This window comes from Fusarium oxysporum, chromosome 7, assembly GCF_000149955.1.
Source record: "Fusarium oxysporum f. sp. lycopersici 4287 chromosome 7, whole genome shotgun sequence".
In the NCBI taxonomy this organism is placed as follows: Eukaryota; Fungi; Ascomycota; class Sordariomycetes; order Hypocreales; family Nectriaceae; genus Fusarium; species Fusarium oxysporum.
In genome coordinates, this window is record NC_030992.1 from 427,979 (window position 1) to 451,891 (window position 23,913).

Consider the following 23,913-nt stretch of genomic DNA (forward strand, 5'->3'; position numbering starts at 1 on the left):
TAAATACATATACGAAGGTTAGCGACAAAAGAAAGTAGAGACACCAACTGAATTTGAGAAATGAATCCTATGCAGCCTAACAAGTTGTGTGCGCCACTTTTGATCATCTTTTCCGGCTTAGACAGTGACTATTGGTTTCCCTCGACAGCTGGGTAGGGCATTGGCGCTCATCACGATCACCATCGCACCTGTCATGGTCGTTGGCATTGGCTTTTCTATAGGTGTCGATGCACAGATCGAGTTCAAGATCATGAAGCTCTACTCAGCAGCCAACTCACTCGCCGAGGATGTCATTGGATCAGTCAGAAACGTCCACGCCTTTTGGATGCGGCCCCGCCTAGTCCAGAAATACGATAACTACCTCACGCAAGCCCGCAGGCTAGGCGACAAGAAGTCTCCTGTTTGGGGTCTCATCTACAGTACCGAGTTCTTCATGATCTTTAGCGGCTACGCACTGTGCTTTTGGCGAGGGGTGCACATGTATGCCGATGGAGAGATTAAAGGGCCCGGAACCGTCATCGCGTAAGTTGGTTTCTACAAGTTTTTAGTATGAGGGAGATGAATTGACCATCTAGCGTACTGTTCTCTATCGTCATCGCTGCCTCCTCCCTGACGCAGATCTCACCGTACTTCACCGCATTCGCCAAAGCTGCTTCAGCCGCAAATGGCCTGTTTGTCACGATCGATAGGCAACCACTCATCAACGCGCTGGATGAATCTGGGGATCGCCCTGAGAAGGTCGATGGGACAATCGAATTGTTTGACCTCTCCTTTTTTTACCCTACTAGGCCCGATGTGCAAGTGCTTCGTGACTTCACATTGACCTTCCCGGCTAGAAAGACGACAGGACTCGTAGGCGCGAGCGGCAGTGGCAAGTCCACTATCGTTGGCCTTTTAGAGAGGTGGTATACCCCAACGTCCGGCTCGATACGTATCGATGGCCGGCCAATCGAGACACTTAACATCAATTGGCTCCGAACTCACATTAGAATGGTTCAGTAGGTGTGTCATTATCTGCCTTTTTTCCCTCCCCCAGACACTCACACCTTCTAGGAACCTGTTCTATTTAATGGTACTATATTCGAGAATGTGTGTAATGGTCTCACGGGCACACAATGGCAAGATTCTCCTCGAGAGTCCAAGATGGAACGCGTCATCGAAGCATGCAAAATGTCTAATGCCCATGAGTTCATCTCCCAGCTTCCAGAAGTAAGTGCCAATCAGCTGATTTCAAGATAGTAATCTGACGGAAGTAGGGATATGAGACGCAAGTAGGTGAGCGAGCTGGGTTACTGTCTGGAGGTCAAAAGCAACGCATTGCTATTGCTCGTGCCATTATTTCCGACCCCCGGATCCTGTTACTCGACGAAGCTACCAGCGCCCTAGACCCAACCTCGGAAGGCCTAGTCCAGAAGGCATTAGATCAGGCATCAGTAGGGCGTACTACGATTGTCATCGCTCACAAGCTAGCAACTATCAAAAACGCCGATAACATCGTTGTCATGTCGAAGGGTGAGGTTTGTGAGTCAGGAACACATAGCCAGCTACTCGGTATGAACGGAGCATACGCGCGATTGGTCAAGGCCCAAGACCTTGAGTCCAATCAGAAACAACACAGTGATACTGAAGCTACTGAAACGGGAGACGAAGGCGAGAAGGAGGATACAGGGCTCAAACAGATCCACACATCAGCGAGTCATCGAAAAGGCGTTTCTTCAGCAGTGCAACAACAGGAGCTCCTTGACTACAGCAACTGGAAAAGGCGAGGCATTGTGAGGGTGGTTTGGTCATCACTTGTGGAACAAAAATCTCTCTGGACCACGCTATTTCTCATGTTTCTTATGTGTCTTGCAGGAGGTGGCTTTCTTATCACTTGCTGACTTGGCTTGACTGACTGATTTAGGTGCCGTGTATCCCGGCCAAGCCCTCGTCTTTGCAGAGCTGATGAATGTATTCACCTATTCTGGCTCAAAACTACGGTCCAAAGGAGATTTCTTTGCTCTCGTATTTTTCATCATCGCCATCGGCAACCTCATCATTTATTTCGTTCTTGGATGGTTCTCTAACACCATCGGCCAGGTATGACCAGCCCACACGCCAGTAATTGATAACGAAGCTGACGAGGAAAAGGAGAATGACCCATTTTTATCGTCGCGAAATGCTTGGAGCAATCTGTTGATTTACTTGTACTTGCTCTGGGATTCTGGTGAGTCGCCCTCTGCTATTCTACCTTGACCGCAACTAATGCTCTTGTAGGTACGGTTGCCGCTTGTTATCTTTCAACGAGTATACGATGCGTCAGTTCTACATCGTCTTCGTCGGTGTGTTCCTCAGTGGCCAGGGAGCGGCACAATTCTTCATGTATACAAGCAGTGAGCGATGTCCTTCTCCTCCATGGAAAAGAAACTTACTGACCCTGACTTATAGGCATTACCAAGGCTGTCTCGGCGGGCAACTATATGGCTTGGGTCAGGTCATTGAAGCCAATCGTAACAGAAACACCAGACAACCACGACAAAGGTCCTTCAGACTCTCCAGACTCCATGATATTGGATAACGTCAGATTCACCTACCCCACAAGACCTGACGCGAAAGTACTGGGTGGCATTTCAATGACGATCCAACCTGGAGAGTTTGTTGCATTTGTTGGCAGCTCGGGATGTGGTAAAGGCACCATGATATCCATGCTCGAACGATTCAACGATCCTTCTTCCGGTTCCATCAACCTCGGCGCACAGAATATTGCGTTGCTCAATCCACGTCTCTACCGGGGACATACTGCATTGGTGCAGCAAGAACCAACGCTCTACCAGGGCACTATCCGGGAGAACATTTCCTTGGGGTTTGAGAACGCAGAAGCTCTCACTGATGACATGATTATTAATGCTTGCAAACAAGCTAATATATACAGATTCATTGAGTCCTTGCCTGAAGGACTGAATACGCAGTGTGGTTCACGAGGACTCTCACTATCTGGAGGCCAGCGCCAGCGTATAGCGATTGCCAGGGCCCTTGTGCGTAACCCTGATATCCTATTTCTGGATGAGGCCACATCAGCACTAGATACAGAGAGCGAGAAGATTGTTCAAGAAGCATTGGCAGAAGCTGCAGCATGTGGGAAACGTATTACTATCGCTGTCGCTCACCGTCTCTCTACCATCAAGGATACAAACTGTATTTTCGTCTTCCTTGGCGGCAGAATTGTAGAGTCTGGTACACACGCATCATTAATGCAGAAGGGTGGGATCTATTACCAGATGTGTCAGGCACAATCTTTGGATTAAGCCATTTAGGATGCGAGAGCCTGGGGATGTTGAAGGGGTTTAAGGAGCGGGAGCTAAAGCATGGGACGGATTAGAAGAAAACAACTAGACTGATTATGTTCTTTTGTAAACTTAGATTAGATTAATAACTCCTCTTAATATTTCTGATCTGCTTTTCCGCCTAACTCTCTGCGACTCAGTTTAGTTGTGTCACATTAGCAGCGCCCTGCCTCATTGGGGCACCGTCAATGCAACTCTCCCCCTGGGTGGGTGGCTAGCTAGTAGCTACCGCACAATCAACGCGCTTATGTTGTGCCACCTTCAGCGTCCGAAGTATCGCAGGACTATGCAGAAGTTCTGCGTCCTTCCATTTCAAAAGCACTATTATGATGTTTGGAGTATACTTGGTCTCTTGGGGAACAGGGTAAGATAACAGATCCATAAGAGCCCACACCCATTGTAATAAAGTTGACTCTCTTTGAGGGAACTTAATATACTTTTGCCTAATCGATACCCGGCACGATCTTAACTGCAGACAGTCGTATAACGCTATACATACTGAAGATGAGAACCACCTCTAGGTACTAGTAGATAAGTGAATAGAAGACGGTTATAATATGCTGGATAAATCAGGGCAAAGACTACCTGTCTTGGTCAGGAAGGATAAGAGGCTAATCCACGAAGGTATGTACAGCGGGAATGGTGATGAGGGTGGAGGTATAAAACTAGTGGTAGAGACTAAGATAATGCTCTCAGAGATAAAGGATTAGTGGGTTAGGATAATAAAACTTTACATTTGGATGTCAAAATAGAGTTTATGATAACTTACCCATGTCTTTTCTAGCTGGTCTCGGTTCGTATGATTCTCTTGTTCCTATACTATTTCCTCTTTTTGGAACTTAATAACTATATTTGATAAAACTTGTGGCATTCAACTAGCTCAATGTAGACTCAAATACGCAATGCACTTAGATAGTTGGCATATCGTCTTAACTTTTGTTATAAAAGAAGTCTTTAGGTAGTATATCACTAAAGCAATTTACCATCATGTGCAGCCACGGGCATGCTCTCCTCATGCACAGAACTCCGTTATAGCTTGCTGTTGACAAACGCCAAGGCCTCTTTTCCGTAGATGTTGACGTATTGTTGGTGGTGGTTGGAGTCGTTTCCATTACAGCAGAAGGGATCCTGAGAATCGCAGTAGATCTGGACCTTATCGGCGTTAGGGCAGCTGAAGCCTGCAGGTCGTGCATCAAACTAAATATTATCAGTAACGTCATATAAGTTACAGTAGTATGACTTACGCCGCCAGCGGTGCAGGTACCGACTCCGTAAGATAGGCCGCTCACAAATCGAGGGTCACCCAGCATGATAACGGCCTTAACTTGTTGAACTGCACTAGCAGAGAGAGGAACGGATGAATCAGAAATGCCAGCTCCAGAGTCAGGGCCTCCACAGATGTTGTTGTCCATGATTTGGCCACCCTAGCAATATTTATCAATTACAGGCACCAATGCTAGTGATAGTAGATGACGTACCTGAGAGTAACCGACCAGGACAATCTTTGTCTGAGGGCAGCGCTGATTGAGACCATTCACAGCAGTGGTGACAGCTTGAGTACCCTGTTTCGCAGAGTCACCATACTGAACGCCGCCACATGAAGCCTGGCCACCGCAAGCAGGGTAGTCAATTGCCTCTGAAGTTGCGCCAGGGTGATCAGCCTTGATCATATCGACTAGCTGACCAGCTGAGCCAAAGCCTGGCGCAACTGAAGTTTCACGGGCGCCAAAGATGTGAACATCAGGGCATGACTGAGCCTTGACTGCCAAGACGTTGGCGAGGATAAGAAGAGTGGAGTCGAGAGAAGCGCGCATTTTCAATGACTTGTATATACTGATGAGCAATTATGTTGCTGGACGAATATCGAGCTCAGTCGTCTACTATTTAAGCACGGGAGATAAACAGGGATTCCACAGCGCATGAAGATTCCAAGAGCTAATCGACTGACATAGGTCGTTTACCAAACCATTCCCCGCTGTTGTTTCAACCTGATTGACAGGTTTCATCCGACAGGGATGGGGTATTGGTGGGTAATTAGGATTGAATGGGTCTAAATCTGTCTGAAACATGTTTTGTAGCAGTTCGCATAAGATTTTATAAGAGCCGAAGCTTTGATCGAATAATGTCCGTTTTAACGTTACAGTTTCAGGAACCGATCGAGCCGACGGCCCGATGAACAGACCGTTTCTAAGCCGGAAGTTAATCTATTGGTTCGTTTTTCCAACGTGGGATTCGCATAATTTCCTCAAATATCCCTCTTTGTAACATGAGATCCTGGATATATGACTATTTCGTGATAACCTCATTTCTAAGAAGTAAATATGCCTGTTGAGCGCCTGGACTGCACCAGATCGTCATGACTTTGGCACCTCTTCGAATCGCATGTCTCATCGCGGAAACATCAAGTATAACATGGAGGTTTAGGATAGAATAGTGAAGACGAGCAGAGGAGATACTAAACTATTCAAGACTCTTTGATGATAGACCATAAAATTGCGTATCGGCACCAGATCTGGGTGTTAATCCGCACAGCAGGCCTCCGCTAACAGATGACCTACTCGACCACGCTACTAAGCATTGCCAGTATCTCTTGAAATTCATCGGATCTGTCATCTCCCGACTCAATCATCTCCTTCACCCATTCTGTAGCCTTTCCAGCCTGCTCTTTCGTCACCGCATCGCGGTCAATAAACATCTTCACGACAACCACATGCTTTTTCGCCGCTGCGGCAACGATTGCGAGCCCGTAGTGTCCGCCTTCCATCGCCGGATCCGCGCCAACGTCGAGCAACTTCTCAGTAACGTCTCGATACCCTTTGCATGCTGCGGCCTGTAGCGCGCTGCCATAGTACTGTGCCGAATTGTTGACATTCGCACCGGCGTTGATGAGATGGTCCACGACTTCGGGATGCTCCTTATCCAACGCAATCACCAACGCCGGGTATTTACTCACTGCGCTCCGTGCCTGTACATCTGCGCCCGCATCTAGAAGCATGTTCATAGCTTCTACCTGGCCTTCACTGACGGCAGCGAGGAACGGCGTCCCAAGATAGCCTGCTTTGCCGTCGACAGCGGCACCAGCGTCCAAGAGCTGCTGCATAATACGCAGGTGGCCATTCATCGAAGCCACGTACAGCGGCGTGACGCTTCTCCCATACTGGCTGAAATACTGGTTGACGTTGGCGCCGGCTTTGATGAGGCATGTTACAAGAATCTCATTCCCTTCTTGGACCGCGATGATCAGAGGAGGTTTCAAGCTGTGAAAGTCCAATGTCTCTTCTGGGTCTCCATCAGGTGATGCTCCAGCTGCGAGGAGCATATCCACGATCTCTGCCTCCCCCTGCTGGACTGCATATCCTAAAGCAGGCCCGAACCTCATTTTACCGCTGGCTTGCAGCTTGTAGAGGAGTAGCTTCACAACCGGCACACATCCACTAGCAGCAGCAGCTGCTATCGGAGTCTTTTTGGTTCCTCCATAGGCGTTCACGTCGACACCCGCATTGAGCAGGCACTCTACGATCTCAGCCCTCCCGGAGCTTGCTGCCGCGTGAAGAGGGGCATCCTCGAGTTTCTCTCCGCGTTCCTCTTGAAGATCAACATCTGCACCAGCGACAAGGAGCTGCTGGATGATACCCAGATAACCCTTCCTGGTGGCTCGGTATAGAGCGGTGCCCTCGGCCTGTCGATCAAGATCAGCACCAGCAGCTATCAGCCAGCGAACACACTGGCCATGCCCGCCTTCCGCGGCAACTTGCAGCGCGCTGGTCCTGGAAGCAAGCTGGTCAAAATCCGCGCCCGCCGCCAAGAGCCATAGGACAATATCGTCGTGGCCAGCCTTCGAGGCAGCAAAGATGGCATTGGAGCGATTGTCGGAAATATCTGGATCTGCGCCTGCTCCGAGAAGTAGCTGAACGACTCGAGCGTGGCCGTTTTGTGAGGCTGCAATGAGCGGGGTGTATGGGCCACGACCGCCGAGTACGTTGGTGTCTGCACCAGCTTTGATGAGCAGGTCGACAATGTCAGCGTAGCCTGCAGTACAAGCGTCCTTGAGCAACTCGTCATAGTCTTCCTTTTGCGAGATCTGTTCTAAGTTTCGTCCAAAGAGCGTCACGGACTCTGTCAACATTCCCATCGTGAACCGCATCAGTAAGGCTGTACTCTTCATCCTCTTTATCCTGAAAAGTGTCGTCGTCGTTTTCGACCTCTAACAGAGCGGAGGATTCTGGCGTGCTGTCTTCATCGGTCTCTTTCATGCTTGGCTCGGCGTCTTTATCGTCGCTTCCGCCATGGGCCGTCTCGGTATCTTCTGTGACGCTTCCCTCGCCAGACCCTTTAGCTTTAACATATTTGCCTTTATCTAAATCAAGGTCAGTTCACATAAGAAAACAAGACAATCGATACAGTTGGTCGATATGTTGACAGTCCACACGACGAAACTAACTTACCGTCAGTTCCTACTCGTTCCGCTTCAGTCCACGTCTGAACATGGTAGGTCCGCGGATCCCGAAGATACGCGACTCCTGGTTCCAATTTTCCGGTGGTCCACTACAGCTCAGATTCGTCAGTGCAGCTCTGTATGAAAGAGGTAGACTGTTTCGGGGTATTACCACGTAGCTCCTATAATGAAAGCGAATGCCTCCGACGAAGGTGACAAGTCTTTCGTCACTCTGTACATAAGCCAATTCAGCGCACAGCATTCCCCTAATATGATACACCAGTCGCATACCTTTGCTCGATATGTGAACGAGCCATCTGCATGCCTTTTCTCTCCATGTTCGATGCTTGGCTCGAGGTTAACGATACCATCTATACCGGCTGAGAATCCTAGCTTCACAACCTTGTCTTTGTCTTGCCAAACATTTAAGGCTATTTCCTTGGTGGTGTAAGTGGTCGTGACCAGCCAGACACCGTGCTCTCTCACAGCCGAACGTATCTCGGGGAACAGTCTCTGATTCTCTTTGAACCAGCGATCAAGGAAGTCACCATCATCAATGCTGGAGCGTACCACAGGGTTTTTCATTACTAGGACGGCGCCAAGGGTGTTGCTATTTCGGTACGCATTGTCAGTACCCACGTTGATAGGTGTCTGGGCTAGGATTGGACTGCAGCCATACAATGTCTATGTTAGCTCAACATTCCATTGGTGGTTGACACGGCGGGATCAACTTGCACTTCAATTTTGAAGCCCGCATCTGTGCTGACGGTTTGTGAAGATGTGAGAGTTCCGATCTCCATCTCGATATCATCATGCACCTTTAATGGCTCTGATAGTCGCGTGAATTTCTTGGAAATCCCCTGAACCACAGGCTCTCCAGTTTGCTGTACGTCCTGAAGCGAGAGAATCTTTTTCCAGTTGCCGTTGCAGTCGAAGTAACCAACGGAGCCTGGCTTGACATCCTTGGAGCTCAATCGGTGATAGCAGGCGTGGCCAAAGGACCAGTCGACCATGCCCTGGGCGTACTGCGTGGCCCAGCGATCGGTGCTCTTCATCGTGTATATTCTTGCTGACTTGCGATTGGGATTTATTGTGTCAGGTCTTGGATCTGTTCAGCTCTGCTGACGACTGTTTGATGGCAAGCATGACACATGACGTGATACTATCACCGTGGGGTAATCATGCTATATACCTATCCAGCGGTGCACCTCTCGTCAAGCCAATCGCGCAACCCGACAGAGCCGCGTGACCATTGGAAACGCAGTGGACTGTGCTTACTCAGTCTCAGGTAGCAGCAGAAACACAGGGTGCAACGGCCATTAAACTAGCAGCTCACCACCAGTTACTAGAGGGTCTTTACCGGGCCGGGCCGATCTATACTGAGCGAGTCTACCATTGCGAGATGGTGTAGAGAGAAGCTATCCGATTCGATGTTTTAGCTTCCAACACTTAACTCTTAGTATTGAGGCCTTCTATCAGTAGCAGATGCCAGGTAGCGCACGCCTGAAAGTAAGCTTAGCAATTTCCCATCCCATCCAATCCTTATCTTTCTACCCCGCTTTGCCCAACGCTTAGCTGGAGGGTCCCGTAAGAGAATGTCTTGACAGGTAGAACAGAGGGCTCGTTGGCATCTAGTGTCGGGTTTATATCGCCAGACTCAGCAGGCAAAACATAACCAGACCAGAAGAAAGGTTAGCGAAGGCTAGATGATAGTTGGAGTATCATTCAATATCAGCAATTTCAAGTTCTGCCTCGACAAAGAGGATGACTTGAGTTAAAAGGCCCGAACTACAGCATAGGAACTGTTTTATTATATGGTCATTTAAAGATCAGGAGTCGGTGCGTAAACAACTTGAGGACACGATATGAAGAGTGAATGATGGAAAACAGAGAAAAAAAAAGAAAAATTGTCGAAGCAAATTGACTTTCATATCGGGACCTAGGTAGTCGATTGCTGCCTGTAAGGTTAAGCTTTAGGCTGCCAACACAGATGATGAGGACATGTCGGGATCAAGTTTCCAATTCGGCCGTTTTGTATGTGCAGCAACACGATTGGGATAACCCGCCATGAGGTTGCGATAAGCGGGGTTGACGATATCGGAGGTCGACCCGATAAGGTCGGAGCCGTGCCCCGTTCCGTTTCCGAACCAAGACGGCATCCGGGTTCCAAATGCCGGGGCGCAAAGCATTGATCAACTGGGACCAACTACTTGAACGAAAAAAGAATCATCTTGACCATAGAGATTGACTCTTCCAGGCGTTCTCCTCCTTTGATCTTATCTGACCTGTAAAGTTTATCTGGCAGAGCATATACAACTGATTAGTCATCCGTGTCCGACTCGGAGCCCCACATCTCCAGCTCCGATCTAAATTTTTCCGTTGACCTCATCGCACAAACCCACTCATTCACTCACTCACTCCAACAAGGATATCTCACATCCCTCGCAGCCAAAATGAGTGGAAAACCTGCCCTCGGTCTTCTCGGCGGCGGCCAACTCGGCCGCATGCTCTGCGAAGCCGCATCCCCTCTCGAAGTCGAAATCGCCATCCTCGACGCCCAAGACGCACCCGCCAAGCAAGTCAGCCGCAGCAAGTACCACGTCGACGGCTCCTTCAAAGACGCCCAGAAGATCAGAGAGCTCGCCAGCAGCTGCAGCGTCCTCAGCGTTGAGACGGAGCATATCGAGACTGCTGTTCTGGAGGAGTTGGCTACCGAGGGAAAGGTTCTTGTTTATCCTTCGTGGAAGACGCTGCGCTTGATTCAGGATAAGTTCGAGCAGAAGGATTATCTGGGCAAGCAGGGTATTCCTATCGCTGAGCAGGTCGCTATTCAGGCTCAGGGTGCGGAGGAGATGCGTAAGGCGCTGAAGGATGTCGCGACTAAGTTTGGATTTCCTTATATGCTCAAGTCGCGAAAGGATTCGTATGATGGACGTGGAAATATCAAGATCGCTAATGACGAGGATATCGAGACTGCTGTGAGCGAATTTGGAAAGCTTCAGTGCTACGCTGAGAAGTACGTCCCTTTCCAGCGCGAACTCTCGGTCATTGTTATTCGCACAGAGGACACTGAGGGCCGAACGAAGCGTCTTGTGCCGTACCCTTGTGTGGAGACTGTTCACGAGGACAATGTTTGCTCGCGGGTTTACATGCCTCCCCGCGATACACCCGATGAGGTGTCTAAGCGCGCCCAGGAGGTTGCTGTCAGTGTTGTTGAAAAGCTGTGGGGACGAGGTGTTTTTGCCGTTGAGATGTTTGTCACGGAGAAGAATGACATTCTTGTCAATGAGATTGCGCCGCGACCTCATAACTCTGGTCATCTCACCATCGAGGCCGTTCCCTACATGTAAGTGTTCAATATTGCCCAACTGATTTCATGCTCAGACATGTACAGGTCACAGTACAAGGCGCAACTCACATCCATTCTCGACGAGCCCCTCCCTGAAAAGCTGGAACCCCACGTCGCTTCTAGCATCATGATCAACATTCTCGGCGGCGCCGAACCCGAATCTCACATCCCTCTCGTCCAAAAGGCCAAGTCCATGTTCGCCAGCAACATCGGCGTGTACCCCCATCTCTACGGCAAGCAGTCCAAGCCCGGTCGCAAGATCGGTCACATCACCCTCACCGGATTGACCGCCAGCATCAAGGAGCTTGAGGAGTATGCTCAACCTCTCCTTAAGCTGGCTGCTGATATGCGGCAAGAGCGCATTCAAGCCAAGAGCAAGAGTCTTCGTCCTGAACAGGCTGTTGCCAAGGCTACCAAGGATCCTTTGGTTCTTGTTACTATGGGTTCTGACTCTGATCTTCCCGTTCTCAAGGCTGGTCTTGATATTCTCACTCAGTTTGGTGTGCCTTGGGAGGTTGACATTACGTCTGCTCACCGAACTCCTGTCAAAATGGGTGATGTTGCGACTGCTGCTGCTGACCGGGGCATCAAGGTCATCATTGCCGCCGCAGGAGGAGCTGCCCATCTTCCTGGCATGGTCTCAGCCTACACCCCCCTTCCCGTTATTGGTGTTCCCGTCAAGGCCACTCACCTGGACGGAATGGACTCTCTTTTGAGCATTGTCCAGATGCCTGTAAGTAATCACCCCGACCATCAATTTGCACAGACTGACTCGATACAGCGCGGCGTTCCTACCGCCACCGTCGGCATCAACAACTCCACCAACGCGGCTCTTCTCGCCATCAGAATCCTGGGTGCTTTCGTGCCGGAGTATCTTGAGAAGATGAGGGCTTATCAGGTTGACATTGGCGAGCAGGTGAACGGTAAGGCTACTCGGTTGAGGGAGTCTGATGTCGAGTCTTATCTGGCTCAAATGAAGAAATGAACAAAAGCGATTCTATGATAAATTCCAAATTAGACAAGAAATAAAAAACCGACCACGTTTCTTTGAAGCAGACAATTTTGATCCACCAAGAGGCAGCTTTGATGGGAGGAATGAAGCGTCCTATAGCAAGTCTGCCCCAACTGGTGGGAACAAGGGACCAGACCTGGACTGAACAGCTTTAAGCACTCTATATCTTGATACATGAAAGCCGACTCTGCCAGACTCTAGTTCGCCTCAATAAGAATAGCATCATCAACATAAAACTCCAAACTCTGGCACTCCGCCCGAATCTGAATACTCGGTACCAGATCTAAGAAGTTCTGATTCCAAATACAGCTCATAGTAAACTGCGTCCATTCATTATACGGCCCAGCCCAATCGGTGCCCAAGATGTACCCGCCTCCAGCTCCACAGGTAATCTTTCGCGTCTGGCAATCAACAGCCGCGGTCGTCTTAATCCAGATAGAATAATGGTACTCAGTGTCAACTTTGATCAATGATTGGTCAACGGGATGATCGACGCCTAGGACGACAGGGCCGTTGTAATCCGCATAGAAGTGGCCAGAGAATTCGCCTGCGTGGGTTCCCTCGTCGGAGAGGGAGAGCGTGCCACGTTGTCCGATTGTGTACCAGGGGGTGATGGTGCCTGAATCGAAACCAGGGTTTGTGAGAACGTTGGTTGGTTCTGCGGCAGCTGTTGTGGTGGTTGTAGGTTCCGCGGTGGATGTGGCGAGTGTAGTTGGTTCAGCACTTGAAGTGGTGATCAGGATAGTTGAGGTAGCCGAATCAGAGGCGACTTCAGTAGTGGTGCCAGAGACAGTTTCCGTCTCCGTCTCGGTAGTGGCTGTCTCAGTCTCGGACACAGCAGTTGATCCAGTGAAGAAAGTTGTAGATGTCTCGGTTTCATCGGCGATAGTTGAGGACGAAACAGCGGGAGCAGACGTAGATTCAGCGGAAGTCGTAGATAAAGTGACTGAAGCAGAGGAAGAAGGCTTGCATGGCGATGCACAGGCAAGTTGGCATATCGCCAGCATCTGAAGAGCTAGAACTCGCATAGTAAGTGTTCCAGGTAATGACTGTAAGGGTGACGAGATCGTGAGGATTGAAAATACAAAGTGGTGGGCGTCTCTAAAAAGAAATAACATTATGCTGGTAAAAGAAATTCCTCCTGAATTTCGGTACACAGCGCTAGCTGGTCTAGATGGCGGATTATTGGTTTAAGCTTAAGGATTATCGGATGTGGCGTTGATAGAGCCTATAACCTTTAGAGGATTTGAGGTTAGCAGATTAACAGAGACAGCTGTATCCACTTTGTTTGAACGAGTTTTGCTTGATCCAAGGTCGTGATATTGGCTACCCTAGGGCGTATAGGAAAACTTTAAACATCAAGTCAATCGTTAAAGAAATGTTTAAATAGGCCTACATATTGTAAAAGAGACTTGCCAGGCTTTTAAAAAATATACATATCTTGTTTATCTACCCCATAGTCAAGATTGTGATTTCCACTAACACTAAGTTTATTTGTCGTCACCTACAAAATAAAAGCTCAGCTATGCTTACAACAGCGATCAGCGAAACGGAATCACAGTATATCAGTATCCCATGCTATAGCTCCGGCCAAAAGCTTACTAAAATGGAGCAGCATATGCCAAAGATTTTATTAAGTGCCGGGAAATAGGTATATTAATAATTATTTATCCGTTGCTTGCATTCGGAGTGTTCGTTTCGAAGCTGTATCTCGGAACATTGGTTAATCCAGTTTTAGTTGTGACTTAACACAGAGTCTTACCAGGTTTGTCTTAGTTCGCTTTTAAGGCTGAGATTGGGTTGATGAGCCCCACTACCAGGTCGATTTAACAAGGACGCAGATTTGGAATCTTCTTTTTGTACTCCGTAGCAGGTGCTTCAACAGTCGACAATCTGTTGAGTCAAAGTTTGTCCTCAATTCGTAGTTATAGGCTCACTGATGTAGAAAGCTGAACGCCAATGGTTGGGCTGCTGACGTGATCTCAAGAGAGAGCCGCATGAAGCATTGAAGCTGTATCATCTTCGCTGAGCGAATTATTACACGCTATGTACAAAGTAATCTGTAGCTCGATTAAAATTAGCCACGGGCCTCGGGAAAACCACTTAAATGCGATTGTTATGCCCCAATCGGTTACAGGCCTTCTGACCTATGGTGGAATCAACATGGGCTGTTAATTGCTGACTGCATACAACTTTTGCAACCAACGCTTTCAGCTCACCTTTAGTCATCCAATCACGGCTGAGTATCACATCGTAAATGAGGCACGAGAACATCGATCCTTGCTCGAGTGTTACATATTTAACCACCATATCCTCTAGGCAACCGTAGATCGTTTCAGTCATTGTCAGCTTATTTATTTCTTCCCTTTGTCCCGTAGGCCTCCTCTTGTTTCTTTCCTTCCGACATCTCCACAGCGAGCTGCGCTAAACTCATTTCTCACCATGATCGCAAAAAAGGCGCAGGCAGAGTTGGAGGAGAAGCTGAAGAACGATGATCGCGATGTCGCCGATTTGTGGAAGGAAGCTCTCAAGAGTTATGAGAGTATCGTTGGTTTTGGTCTCCAGCGAAAATTCGACAATGTCAATTCTATGCTTGACTTTGGAACTGACCAGATGAACAACTTTCATAAATTCAGACACGACAAGGGCAAAGTCGATCGCTTGAGAAGTCTGTTTTCGTCTAACCTGGACTTGGTGGAGAAGGGCGCCAACCAGATCATCGCTGCTGCAGCACCAGCATTTCCACCAGCTGCCGCCATCGGAACAGCCTTGACCTATATGCTCCAGGCTTGCCGATCTGTATCGGCCGATTACGACATCATCATTGTGTTCTTTGAGGATATGAACAGCTTCCTCACAAGAATCACTATCCTGGAGACAAGACTTCCAAAGTACAAAGCGTATCAGAATTGCTTGATGGAAGTTTTTAATTCTCTTCTTACCATGTGCGGTTTCGCACACAAGTACATCGAACTCGGTCGCTTCAAGAAATGGATCTCCAATTTGTTCAAAGGCGATGATGGTGAGCTTGGCGGTGCACGTGCGAACATGAACAAGAATCTTGAGCATCTTCAGCAAGCGACGGAGTTTGCTATTTTGAGCAATACCGAAGAATCTCTCAAAATGGCTTCTCAACTTGACGAGAACCAGAGGTCGCATGCTGAAATGCTCGAGCGTGTCGGACATACCATTGACACCATTCAAGAGAACACTGAGAACATCAAGGGTGACATTGCCAAGATCTTGAAGCTCTTCGGTGGCCAGAAGAAAGAGAGGTCTACGGAGAAACCTCAAGCGAAGAAACCAGCCTCGGCAAACAGCATCCGAAATGCCATGCCGGTCGTCTTCAACGATGGCCACGAGTACCAGACACTGAAAGAGACACTTCTCCCAGATTCATGCGGCTGGGTCTTCTCTGAGCCGGAATGGGAGGAATGGCTAAAGATTCCAGATGGAGAACGCCCGATCCTCGCTCTTACAGCTGAGCCTGGTAGTGGCAAGAGCCACTTGGCCGCTGCAGTGCATGACAAGCTCACCCAGAGAGCCAACGAAGACGAAACAGGGAATACTTGCGTTACACACTTTTATTTCCGAGAGCAGGAAGATGCCTTCGCTTTCTTTCTATGTGGTATAATCACCGTCATCAACCAGATCGCCGAGACCAACCACGCAGCTTGTGAAAAGTTCAATGCCCAGATTGCGAGGGATGACATTGAGATTGATACCAATCTGTGGCAGCATCTCGTAGAGCACCTCCTCGGGGCAGTTTTCGGACCAGAGTCAAAGTTCAGCTTGTTCATTGTCTTCGATGGACTGGATGAGCTTCGCGACCCCGAAGACTTTCAGCTGTTTCTTTCGGACTTCATCAACGAGAAGGGACTGAAGATATCGCTTGCGGTGACTTCGAGACCTGAGCAGCTGGATGATCTTCCCAAGAGCACGAAGCTTGTTCGCATTGAGGCGGATAAGAAGAAACAGAGTCAAGATATGAGGGCGCTGATCTGGAATCGTATCAACTCGCTCAATAATCTCAAGAGGTTTAGTCGCTACGTCCAGCAGAGAGTTGCTGACACGATTGAAGAAGTCTCTCCAAGTAAGAACGTCCTTTTTCATATAGAGATCACTTGACTGACAATTATTCTAGACATGCTTTATGCTGAGCATCTGCTTGCTCGTCTTGACAACCTAGGTCGCGAGGGCGCTGCCCTCCGAGCTCTCGGCCAAGAAATGCCCAAGAATCTTCATGACATCTACAAGATCTTGCTCGCAGAATGTCAGCGTCGTATGCCAACCAAACATCAAGAAGTCTCTGCCACTTTGCTCCACTGGGTCGCTTTTGCCAAACGACTCCTCACCCTCACCGAGGTTCAATCACTTCTTAAATACCTCGCCCAAGATGACAAATTTGACATTGAAGAGATCCGTGAGCTGTTTGACAAGTTCCTCAGAGTCGGTGGACCTGGCTACGACACAGAAGTCCTGGCGCGGATTGCAGCTAGTGAGACTACCGCTGTGCAAGACTTGAAGCAGGACGAGGAGAATAAGCATGACAGTATTTACGACGATGGGCCGCTTCCGGTCACGTTCAAAGAGAGATCCATGAGACACTACTTCACCAACATCTCGTCCGGCGCTTCTGAATTTCGATGGGGACCTTCTGAAGCAAATCGAAGGATGCTTTTGACCAGTGCGGAGCTTCTGCGATCTCACCGAGGCAAAGTCGATGAGAGTTTACTCAAGTACTCTGCTTTGTTTCTGATCTCGCATTTCGTCGAGACCGATGCAGAACAGCATACTTCTGATGAGCAGATTGAAGTTCTCAAGGCCTTCTCAGAGACGATGGCTAATAAAACAGGGCTTGCTGAGATGCTAAGCAAGTCTGGTGTTACATATGGAGGGTCTGGCGGTGGTACATCCGTTACCAACGAGAAGGTGTCTCAGTGGGCAAAGCTGGTTGAGAAACCAGAGATCAGTGAAAAGCTTGATGGCTTCACTATCGAGTGGTGGAAGCGAGTTGGTCCAGATCCGCCAGCTTGTCGTCTTGACATTGCCAAGGGCTTTCTCCAACAATTGTACCAGGCACAGACCCCGAAAGAGGCAGTTGAAGCGTACCAAGAGGTTCAAGGTGTCCTAAATGCGGTAAGTAATATCCTGTTTAAGTATAGATCAGGGCTGACCCATCTTAGTCTGGCTCGACAAAGCTACTGATGGACCAAGCTGCGATCAACTTCCCAAAAGAGTACGAGGATCGGAACCGCACAGCTAGTGACGACGAGGCGTATAATGTAGCCACAGCTGCCTTGGGTGTCTTGAACCTCTTTGGCGACGATGTCAAGCCTGACGGAGGAGCATATCGAGCCGTTGCGGAGGTCCTCGATCAGTATAACTTCACCGAACCAGCCGAGAAGACATGCCGACAAGCTTTAGAGCTCTGCAACCCAGCTGACCATGAGTGGTACCGAGCGTCAAACGTCCTCTCTCTGATTCTTTTGAAGCAAAAGAAGAAGAAAGCAGCTTTCGAAGTTGCAAGTCGTGCAGTCAATGAATTGCCAAACAACGAAGTTCCTCCTCCCCTCAAGCGAATCGTGTACACAGCATATGCTAGAGCTCAGCGCAAACTGGGTCAATTGGACGCCGCCCTCGAGTCATTCGCCAAAGCGAAAGCTAGTGATCCCGACGGAATTACCCCCGGTGAAGATCTGGTAGACGAGCTTCAAGTCGTTGAGAGAAAGGCAGACAAGAGTGCCTACATCCAAATGCTCAAACAATGGAGCCTCCTTGAGAGAATCACCTGGATCGCATCCGATTACGCCGACAAGGGAGAAGAGAGACATGCAATCTTTTCCGACATTGCTTCAGAGACAGGTGAACAGGACTTCATGGTCAAGTTCTACGAGGAAGCGATTGACTTCCTGGATAACCTCGATGCCGCTACGCCTGTGCGCCTTGATCTTGCGACTACATACTTTGAAGTGTGTCGCCAACCAGAAAAAGCACTTGAGATACTTGACAAGATTTTCGATAGCCGTGCAACAGGCTTCAGGTATCCGATATTGGGTGTAACAGCGTTATGGATGATGACAAGCGCTGTGGACTGCATGACCAACGTCCAATTGGAACTATTCCGCAAATCTCGCAATCCCGTGTACAAGGCTGAACGCCTTGTCTCTCAGGCTAATTTCATGCAGCGCCCTTTGTCTCTGGATGTCCCGCGAACTTCAGCGTTCTGGACCAGTTCTCATCGAGTTGGACTGGCGTATATGTACCTCGTCATGGGCCCTTTGGAGAAGTTCCAGGAGAAGGCTCAGTCTCTGCTGGATGACTGTTTCGCTGGGCTGAATGATACAGTTGGATGGAATGATGCGCCGTATTTTTGGATGTTGGCGCAAACATTGGCGCTGATGAGTAAAGCTCTTGGAAACGACGAGAAGTTGCGTCGATATGCTCGTATTGTTGGGTCTGCTATGCTTTCGAGGATAGTTAATCCTGATCAAGACAAGGAGACCAAGGCTGAGGAAGAGGCGGATGACGATAAGAAGGTTGACGAAAGCCCAAAGGAAGAAGATGTAAAGGTGGTTCCACAAGAAAAGCACTCCGCTGAAGAAGATCAAGAAGACGTCGACACTAGCGACGAGGAAGAAGAAACCGGTCCTCCACCCACCGACGAGGGAGATCTCCTCTCGGAAGAAACCTACTACAGCTGTGGTGGCTTCTGTAACCCAGTGCGCAAGTTCAAATGGTGGGGAAATCGCTCCGCATATCTATACGTAACCTTTGCATCAGGCATGATATGCGAAGAGTGCCAGGCAGAGTGCGATGCCGTGCAGCGTGGCGAAAAGCCATTCAAGGGACGATACTTTTACGGCGTCGGTCAGGGTAAGCTCAAGCTTCCTGTCGAGGGCTGGCGTGGAGTTAAGAATGGTGTTGTGAGGATTGAGGGGGAAGAGGATGTCAAGATGGATGATTTCCTGAAGAGGCTGGAGACGGAGGTTTGTAAGGATGCGTGGGAACGGCTTTGGGCCGGTGATGCGTTTTGAGAACTGAATCCAGTGTTTGTTATATTATTGTTTGTGTATTTAAGTTATGGGATTTCCACTACAATTTCCGCATCGACATCACCGTCCTTGATGGCCGCCTCTACATGACCTTCCAAGGTATTGAGAACAAGACTTATGAGCTGAGGCACTATCATCACCATTCGTGGACGTGGAATGTAATGAGACAGCAATGCATGGGCGATATCCAACAAGACCCTGGATATCGTACATAATCGAGATTTCATTGCAGGGATCAGAAAAAAGCTCGGTCTTTGCTTTGGATGTATGAAGAACAACTAAAGGAGCCATGTGTGTTGGAGCTTGAAGACAGATCTCACTGATGGCTTATGGTACCGTCGCGCATAATTGTACTGAATGTTGTATTTCAACCAGTTGTTTTCTATTAAATATCTAAAATAATTTAACTCCTCTTTGCTTGGATTACCTACTGACCTGGATAACGTAAAGCTATATAGCCTTTACTATGCTATGCCTACATTTTATAAATTCCATTCCGCTCACACAGCACTGTCATACCTGGCCTGACGGACCGTCGGGGTCTTTGTGGTATGAACGGAAGCCATGTCATCATGGACAGTCTTCTCAGTGACGATGACAGCTCCCACATCTGCGTGATCTGCGCCACCAAATAGTACGTCCATGTGCTCCAGGGACACCCCCTTAGTTTCTGGGATACAGAACCAAACGAAGACGAAGAGAACAATATTAATAGCACCAAACATATACATAGCGTAGCTGTCAAAAACAAGTTAGTACGTTGAGATTTCAGGCAGAATTGGAGTAACATACAATCCCTTTGCGGAAAGAAATATGGGAAAGATTTGTTCTGCACTATTTGTTAGTTATCAGGTCGGGTAAAGCGAATATGGATACTTGCGGAGAATGATGCTTGCGATAGACTGACACTGAGTGGTCATAGCGACGGCCTGCGCACGAATGTTCATGGAAAAGATCTCTGAAGTCCAGATCCACACTGTTGCACCCCAAGAAGGCTTGAAGAACAGTGCAAACAGGAACATCAAGAAGACGGTCGCAATGCCTACACTGGAAGACTTGGATCCATCCTCAAGAGTCGGCGTCTCGGTGACGACGGCTGCGGCTGCAAACATGCAGACTGCCATACCAGCAACACCAATGAGGAGGATAGGTCTTCGGCCCAGGAAATCCGTCATCCAGGTGGCATTCAGAGTGAAAAGAATGTTAAAGGTTCCAGCTAAGGCGTTGATAAGCTGGATCTGACTATTTGAAGTAAAGACCTTTTTGTAAATGATGGTAGAGTATGTTGCGAGGGAGTTGTTTCCGGTAAGTTGTTGTCCAATATTGATAGCAGCCGCGAGGACTAGCGAAGTCAGGCAATGAGCATGAACAGGGCCAATAAAACTTACGAATGCGCCTTCTCACAGATTTATCCGTCCACAGCAACTTGTATCTGGTCCAAGTGCTGTTTGTCTGTTTCTTTTCAAACGCAATGGCTTGTCGTATATCTTGCATCTCTTTGGCAATAAGGTCTGGGTCGTCGCGTATTCAAGAGGATATCGTATGCTTCTTCAAATCTGTCATTCTGGACATACCTGCAGCTTGATGAGCATCGCATTTCAGAAAAGCATCCTGTTTGCCTCAGACAGTGGGGTTCTCAACGGCCTACCATCTTGGAGTCTCAGGACAGAAGAAAAGCCCCGAAATGATGATGACAGGAAAAAAGACTTGAAGGAGCATAACGATTCTCCAGTCCCATTCTCCGAGGCTCTCAGCGTTTTTGGAGCATGCGTAGTTGATCCAATATGCGACAAAAGATCCCACAGCGAAGTTGAGCTGCCAGAAACTCATGATAGTGCCCCGAAGATTAGCCGGTGCTATTTCGTTGATGAAAACTGGTCCAGCTGGCATCATCAATCCCTGACCAAAACCGGTGATGACGCGACCGGCGATAAAACCACCGATGACAGGAGGTGTAAACGCCGAAACAAAGGTCGAGATGATGACAAGTATGGCGCCCACCCACATACTCCATTTGCGGCCGAATCGGTCGGAGACTAGAGCCGACAGGAAAACGCCTGGAAGACGAACAATATGAGCATCAAGCTGATGACCTGAAATGATGGACGATTACCTGCAACGATATTGCTTACGCTCATCGCGGTATTGACGGAGCCGATAGTGGATGGAGACTGGCCATTAAATAGTTCAGATCAAGGACTAAACGATGCATGGTGTTGGTAGGAAAGGAGCATACGGGATTATCAAAGTAGTTCATGAAATGGACTGAACCCTGCGCTGCGTTGAAAGTAGAGGAATCATAACCGTAGACAGCCATACAAGTACAAGGAATGAGGCAAGAGAACCAGAGGTTCGCCTTCTTCGAGTTGAAGAGCATAGTGGGCAAGCGCTGCCTAATTTACTGTGAAGAACAGTGAATTGATGGCATAAAATGGTGTTGAGAAGAGTAAAGTCGTCGGTCGAATGAAGTTTGCGCGGTGCATCTATTACATATCCCGGGGAAGGGATCCACAATCAGGGCCAGGTCTAGAAGCATTGTAGGTACGTAGACGTTGAGTTGGACAAGAATGGTTAGCAGCGGCCGCCCTATACCGTTGTACTGACCAGGCATTGGAGACCCTGCATCTGCATTGACAAGGTCAACAGGCGCTTTAGCTGCTATTTCCGAACTAGTCTTAAGTAGTGAATATTGTTAGTCAGCCGATTAGGTAACTAGGCCCTCACAACTCTTTCCCCTCTTTTTCATGTGTTTTCATCTTATCACAGCCCATGGAGGTCCAATCGAAACAGCACAATGAAACTACCTACGGCGTGCTCGAGGTGCAGAAGGAGGCGCAAAAAGTGCTTCCGAACAAAACCTGGAGGCCCGTGTGATGCCTGTGCCAAAAAACAGCATCATCAATGCTCGCTCGTCCCGACTTGTCCTCAGCCACGACGTGTCTCTCCACAGCCACAGCATGTCTCGGCCAAACACAATGATCTGAACCCACAATCTTCTCTCTCGCATGACCTCATTGAAGAACTTGTGGAGAATTATATTTACTACATACTTGACAGGCCTCATACTCTCTTCCATCTACCCACCTTGCGAACTGCAGTGAGAGAAGATACGTTGGGTGATGCCTTGCTGTCCGCCATACTGGCATTTGGCTGTCGATTCCATGATAAGCCTGAGATAGCATCCCTTGGGCCTGCTTTCATGCAAAAGTCCAAAAACCTACTGAAGCAAGATATGGAGAACATCTGTCTTGAGAATATCCAGACCTGCGTCCTGCTTGCAAATTTATCGTCGTCGTCAAAGAATTCAGAATCTGAAGCCCTCTTTGTTGCCCTCGGCATTCGTATGGCCGAAATTCTTGGTCTGGATCGTCCGGATCCGGAAGACTCTGAGGTTTTACGTGAAACAAAATGCAGAGTATGGTGGACGTTGTTCATGGCAGACCGTTGGAGTTCGGTCGGTCGCAACCTCCGTCGCGCGATGCCAGACTTTAATCAGGAGACTCCCCTACCAATGGATGAAGACGTTTTTCATCATCTGGATGTTGACCAAGGTAGTGAGAGATCTCCCACGCGCCCTCGTACACTGGGACTTTGGGCATACAATATCATGCTTGCAAAACAGCTGGGGCCTATCCGGGACTTAAATAAGCAGTGGAATCAGGAGGATCTCTCCGAAGATTACGTGATGCAACGCGTCGCGGATCTAGCAGAAGGTCTACAACTTTGGGAAGCGGGTCTTCCCGAGGAAAAGAAGGCGACAGAGGAGAACCTTCGGGCACACAGTGCCAAAAGTCTTGGAGGACCGTTCCTCGCCATACATACAGGCTACCACCAGCATTTCGTGCTTCTGTTATTCAGGTTCCTGGACCTCAATCGGACCCAGACACCCAAGACAATCGAGTATGCCGAGCTCTGCAAGTATCACGCAAGGTCGATTAGTCAACTCGTCCAGCTCTCTCGCCAAGTTCCGAATTGTGCAATGGTCTTTGGAGGAGTGGGCTACATGACAGTTGCCTCTTCTGCGGTACTGCTGCATACACTCATTTTCGGCCAGCAAGATGACACGGCTGATATCAGAGCCAAGTTAGAGTCCAATTATGAAACCATCTATGAGCTTCAAAGATACTGGCCTTCGATTCAAAACTCGGTCAGTAGAGAAACTTGTATTAGCAGTCAAAATTCTGACAGAAAGTATAGGTAAAACGTCTTGAACTGTTCCAAAAGACTTGTACAAGGCCCGGCGCAATGCAAACCTATAAGTTCGACAAGTGGATGGTGAGATTCCTGGTGGAACACCATCTCCCGCTGGATGAGCCTGAAGGGGATCTATCGCCTGGTGAGGTATAACATGACTTCTATGTTCTAGGGTGAATGTTTGCGTTAATAGCTGCGTAGACGGTGATGAGTTGTAGGATTTCTTTATAAGTATATTCGTCGCGCCGTTTCGTCGGGTCGGTCGTACTGGTAGCTCATGGAGACGTGAGACGTGAGACGGCGGAACGTCTGACCATTATATAAGGCGATGAAGGGGGCATATTTATCTTCTCGGGCCGTATTTACAAAGTCCCACTGATAGCATACAATAGAAACTACTGAATTCTTTGATCCATACGCTAATCTACGTATCGTGAATTGCGCGCTTCAGAGTGGTATCCTGTGTTGACGTCCCCATAACTCCCAGCTAATTCCGGGGGTTAAAACTTGACTAGTCTACAAGCGTTTCCATGGGAGTGGGGTCG

The 23,913-nt window shown here is 48.6% G+C and overlaps 9 protein-coding genes across 11 annotated transcripts; 4 read left to right on the forward strand and 5 right to left on the reverse strand.

Moving 5' to 3' along the window:
- Positions 1–193: 193 nt before the first annotated feature.
- On the forward strand, positions 194–3,429 carry FOXG_04837 (uncharacterized protein; the record flags this gene model as incomplete). Its single annotated transcript, XM_018382873.1, has 8 exons — positions 194–522; positions 576–993; positions 1,054–1,209; positions 1,257–1,857; positions 1,904–2,079; positions 2,131–2,210; positions 2,257–2,372; positions 2,428–3,429. 8 exons carry the CDS (start codon positions 194–196, stop codon positions 3,282–3,284), a joined length of 2,733 nt encoding a protein of 910 aa, XP_018239681.1. The 3' UTR covers positions 3,285–3,429.
- Positions 3,430–4,141: 712 nt separating this feature from the next.
- Positions 4,142–5,220, reverse strand: FOXG_04838 (uncharacterized protein). Its single transcript, XM_018382874.1, has 3 exons — positions 4,802–5,220; positions 4,568–4,747; positions 4,142–4,520 (listed from the first exon to the last, which is right to left on the reverse strand). The coding sequence occupies exons 1-3, from the start codon at positions 5,135–5,137 to the stop codon at positions 4,353–4,355; spliced, it is 684 nt and encodes a 227-aa protein (XP_018239682.1). The 5' UTR covers positions 5,138–5,220; the 3' UTR covers positions 4,142–4,352.
- A 657-nt stretch (positions 5,221–5,877) lies between these two features.
- On the reverse strand, positions 5,878–7,541 carry FOXG_04839 (uncharacterized protein; the record flags this gene model as incomplete). Its single annotated transcript, XM_018382875.1, has 1 exon — positions 5,878–7,541. Exon 1 carries the CDS (start codon positions 7,486–7,488, stop codon positions 5,878–5,880), a length of 1,611 nt encoding a protein of 536 aa, XP_018239683.1. The 5' UTR covers positions 7,489–7,541.
- Positions 7,542–7,691: 150 nt separating this feature from the next.
- On the reverse strand, positions 7,692–8,813 carry FOXG_04840 (uncharacterized protein; the record flags this gene model as incomplete). Its single annotated transcript, XM_018382876.1, has 4 exons — positions 7,692–7,868; positions 7,931–7,990; positions 8,050–8,425; positions 8,494–8,813. 4 exons carry the CDS (start codon positions 8,811–8,813, stop codon positions 7,692–7,694), a joined length of 933 nt encoding a protein of 310 aa, XP_018239684.1.
- A 1,195-nt stretch (positions 8,814–10,008) lies between these two features.
- On the forward strand, positions 10,009–12,227 carry FOXG_04841 (uncharacterized protein). The gene is made up of 3 exons (XM_018382877.1): positions 10,009–11,104; positions 11,153–11,840; positions 11,889–12,227. Exons 1-3 carry the CDS (start codon positions 10,212–10,214, stop codon positions 12,090–12,092), a joined length of 1,785 nt encoding a protein of 594 aa, XP_018239685.1. The 5' UTR covers positions 10,009–10,211; the 3' UTR covers positions 12,093–12,227.
- Positions 12,228–12,316: 89 nt separating this feature from the next.
- On the reverse strand, positions 12,317–13,147 carry FOXG_04842 (uncharacterized protein; the record flags this gene model as incomplete). The annotated part of the gene is made up of 1 exon (XM_018382878.1): positions 12,317–13,147. The coding sequence occupies one exon, from the start codon at positions 13,145–13,147 to the stop codon at positions 12,317–12,319; it is 831 nt and encodes a 276-aa protein (XP_018239686.1).
- Positions 13,148–14,561: 1,414 nt separating this feature from the next.
- FOXG_04843 (uncharacterized protein) lies at positions 14,562–19,156 on the forward strand (the record flags this gene model as incomplete). The annotated part of the gene is made up of 3 exons (XM_018382879.1): positions 14,562–16,212; positions 16,264–17,258; positions 17,306–19,156. 3 exons carry the CDS (start codon positions 14,562–14,564, stop codon positions 19,154–19,156), a joined length of 4,497 nt encoding a protein of 1,498 aa, XP_018239687.1.
- A 376-nt stretch (positions 19,157–19,532) lies between these two features.
- FOXG_04844 (uncharacterized protein) lies at positions 19,533–21,621 on the reverse strand. The gene is made up of 6 exons (XM_018382880.1): positions 21,288–21,621; positions 20,823–21,231; positions 20,563–20,748; positions 20,055–20,516; positions 19,967–20,003; positions 19,533–19,912 (listed from the first exon to the last, which is right to left on the reverse strand). Exons 3-6 carry the CDS (start codon positions 20,666–20,668, stop codon positions 19,675–19,677), a joined length of 843 nt encoding a protein of 280 aa, XP_018239688.1. The 5' UTR covers positions 20,669–20,748; positions 20,823–21,231; positions 21,288–21,621; the 3' UTR covers positions 19,533–19,674.
- A 313-nt stretch (positions 21,622–21,934) lies between these two features.
- Positions 21,935–23,802, forward strand: FOXG_04845 (uncharacterized protein). Of its 3 annotated transcripts, none has more exons than XM_018382883.1 (3): positions 21,936–23,198; positions 23,263–23,321; positions 23,372–23,780. In XM_018382883.1, exons 1-3 carry the CDS (start codon positions 21,969–21,971, stop codon positions 23,373–23,375), a joined length of 1,293 nt encoding a protein of 430 aa, XP_018239691.1. In that variant the 5' UTR covers positions 21,936–21,968; the 3' UTR covers positions 23,376–23,780. The 3 variants fall into 3 exon arrangements, with proteins under 3 accessions (XP_018239690.1, XP_018239691.1, XP_018239689.1); XM_018382881.1 differs by having other exon boundaries at positions 21,936–23,321; positions 23,372–23,515; positions 23,570–23,770; XM_018382882.1 differs by having other exon boundaries at positions 21,935–23,321; positions 23,372–23,802.
- Positions 23,803–23,913: the final 111 nt, after the last annotated feature.

Excerpts from the sequence above, each read along its gene's own strand:
- FOXG_04838 (XM_018382874.1), bottom strand. The coding sequence starts at position 5,137 with ATGCGCGCTTCTCTCGACTCCACTCTTCTTATCCTCGCCAACGTCTTG. Across the intron at positions 4,748-4,801 it reads TCCTGGTCGGTTACTCTCAG|GGTGGCCAAATCATGGACAA; the intron begins GTACGTCATCTA and ends AAATATTGCTAG. Across the intron at positions 4,521-4,567 it reads GTACCTGCACCGCTGGCGGC|TTTGATGCACGACCTGCAGG; the intron begins GTAAGTCATACT and ends GATAATATTTAG.
- FOXG_04841 (XM_018382877.1), top strand. The coding sequence starts at position 10,212 with ATGAGTGGAAAACCTGCCCTCGGTCTTCTCGGCGGCGGCCAACTCGGC. Across the intron at positions 11,105-11,152 it reads ATCGAGGCCGTTCCCTACAT|GTCACAGTACAAGGCGCAAC; the intron begins GTAAGTGTTCAA and ends AGACATGTACAG. Across the intron at positions 11,841-11,888 it reads TGAGCATTGTCCAGATGCCT|CGCGGCGTTCCTACCGCCAC; the intron begins GTAAGTAATCAC and ends GACTCGATACAG.
- FOXG_04844 (XM_018382880.1), bottom strand. The coding sequence starts at position 20,668 with ATGCAAGATATACGACAAGCCATTGCGTTTGAAAAGAAACAGACAAAC. Across the intron at positions 20,004-20,054 it reads TATCGCAAGCATCATTCTCC|AACAAATCTTTCCCATATTT; the intron begins GCAAGTATCCAT and ends CAAATAGTGCAG. Across the intron at positions 19,913-19,966 it reads TTTCTTTCCGCAAAGGGATT|CTACGCTATGTATATGTTTG; the intron begins GTATGTTACTCC and ends TGTTTTTGACAG.
- FOXG_04845 (XM_018382881.1), top strand. The coding sequence starts at position 21,969 with ATGAAACTACCTACGGCGTGCTCGAGGTGCAGAAGGAGGCGCAAAAAG. Across the intron at positions 23,322-23,371 it reads GGCCTTCGATTCAAAACTCG|GTAAAACGTCTTGAACTGTT; the intron begins GTCAGTAGAGAA and ends CAGAAAGTATAG. Across the intron at positions 23,516-23,569 it reads GGGATCTATCGCCTGGTGAG|ACGGTGATGAGTTGTAGGAT; the intron begins GTATAACATGAC and ends ATAGCTGCGTAG.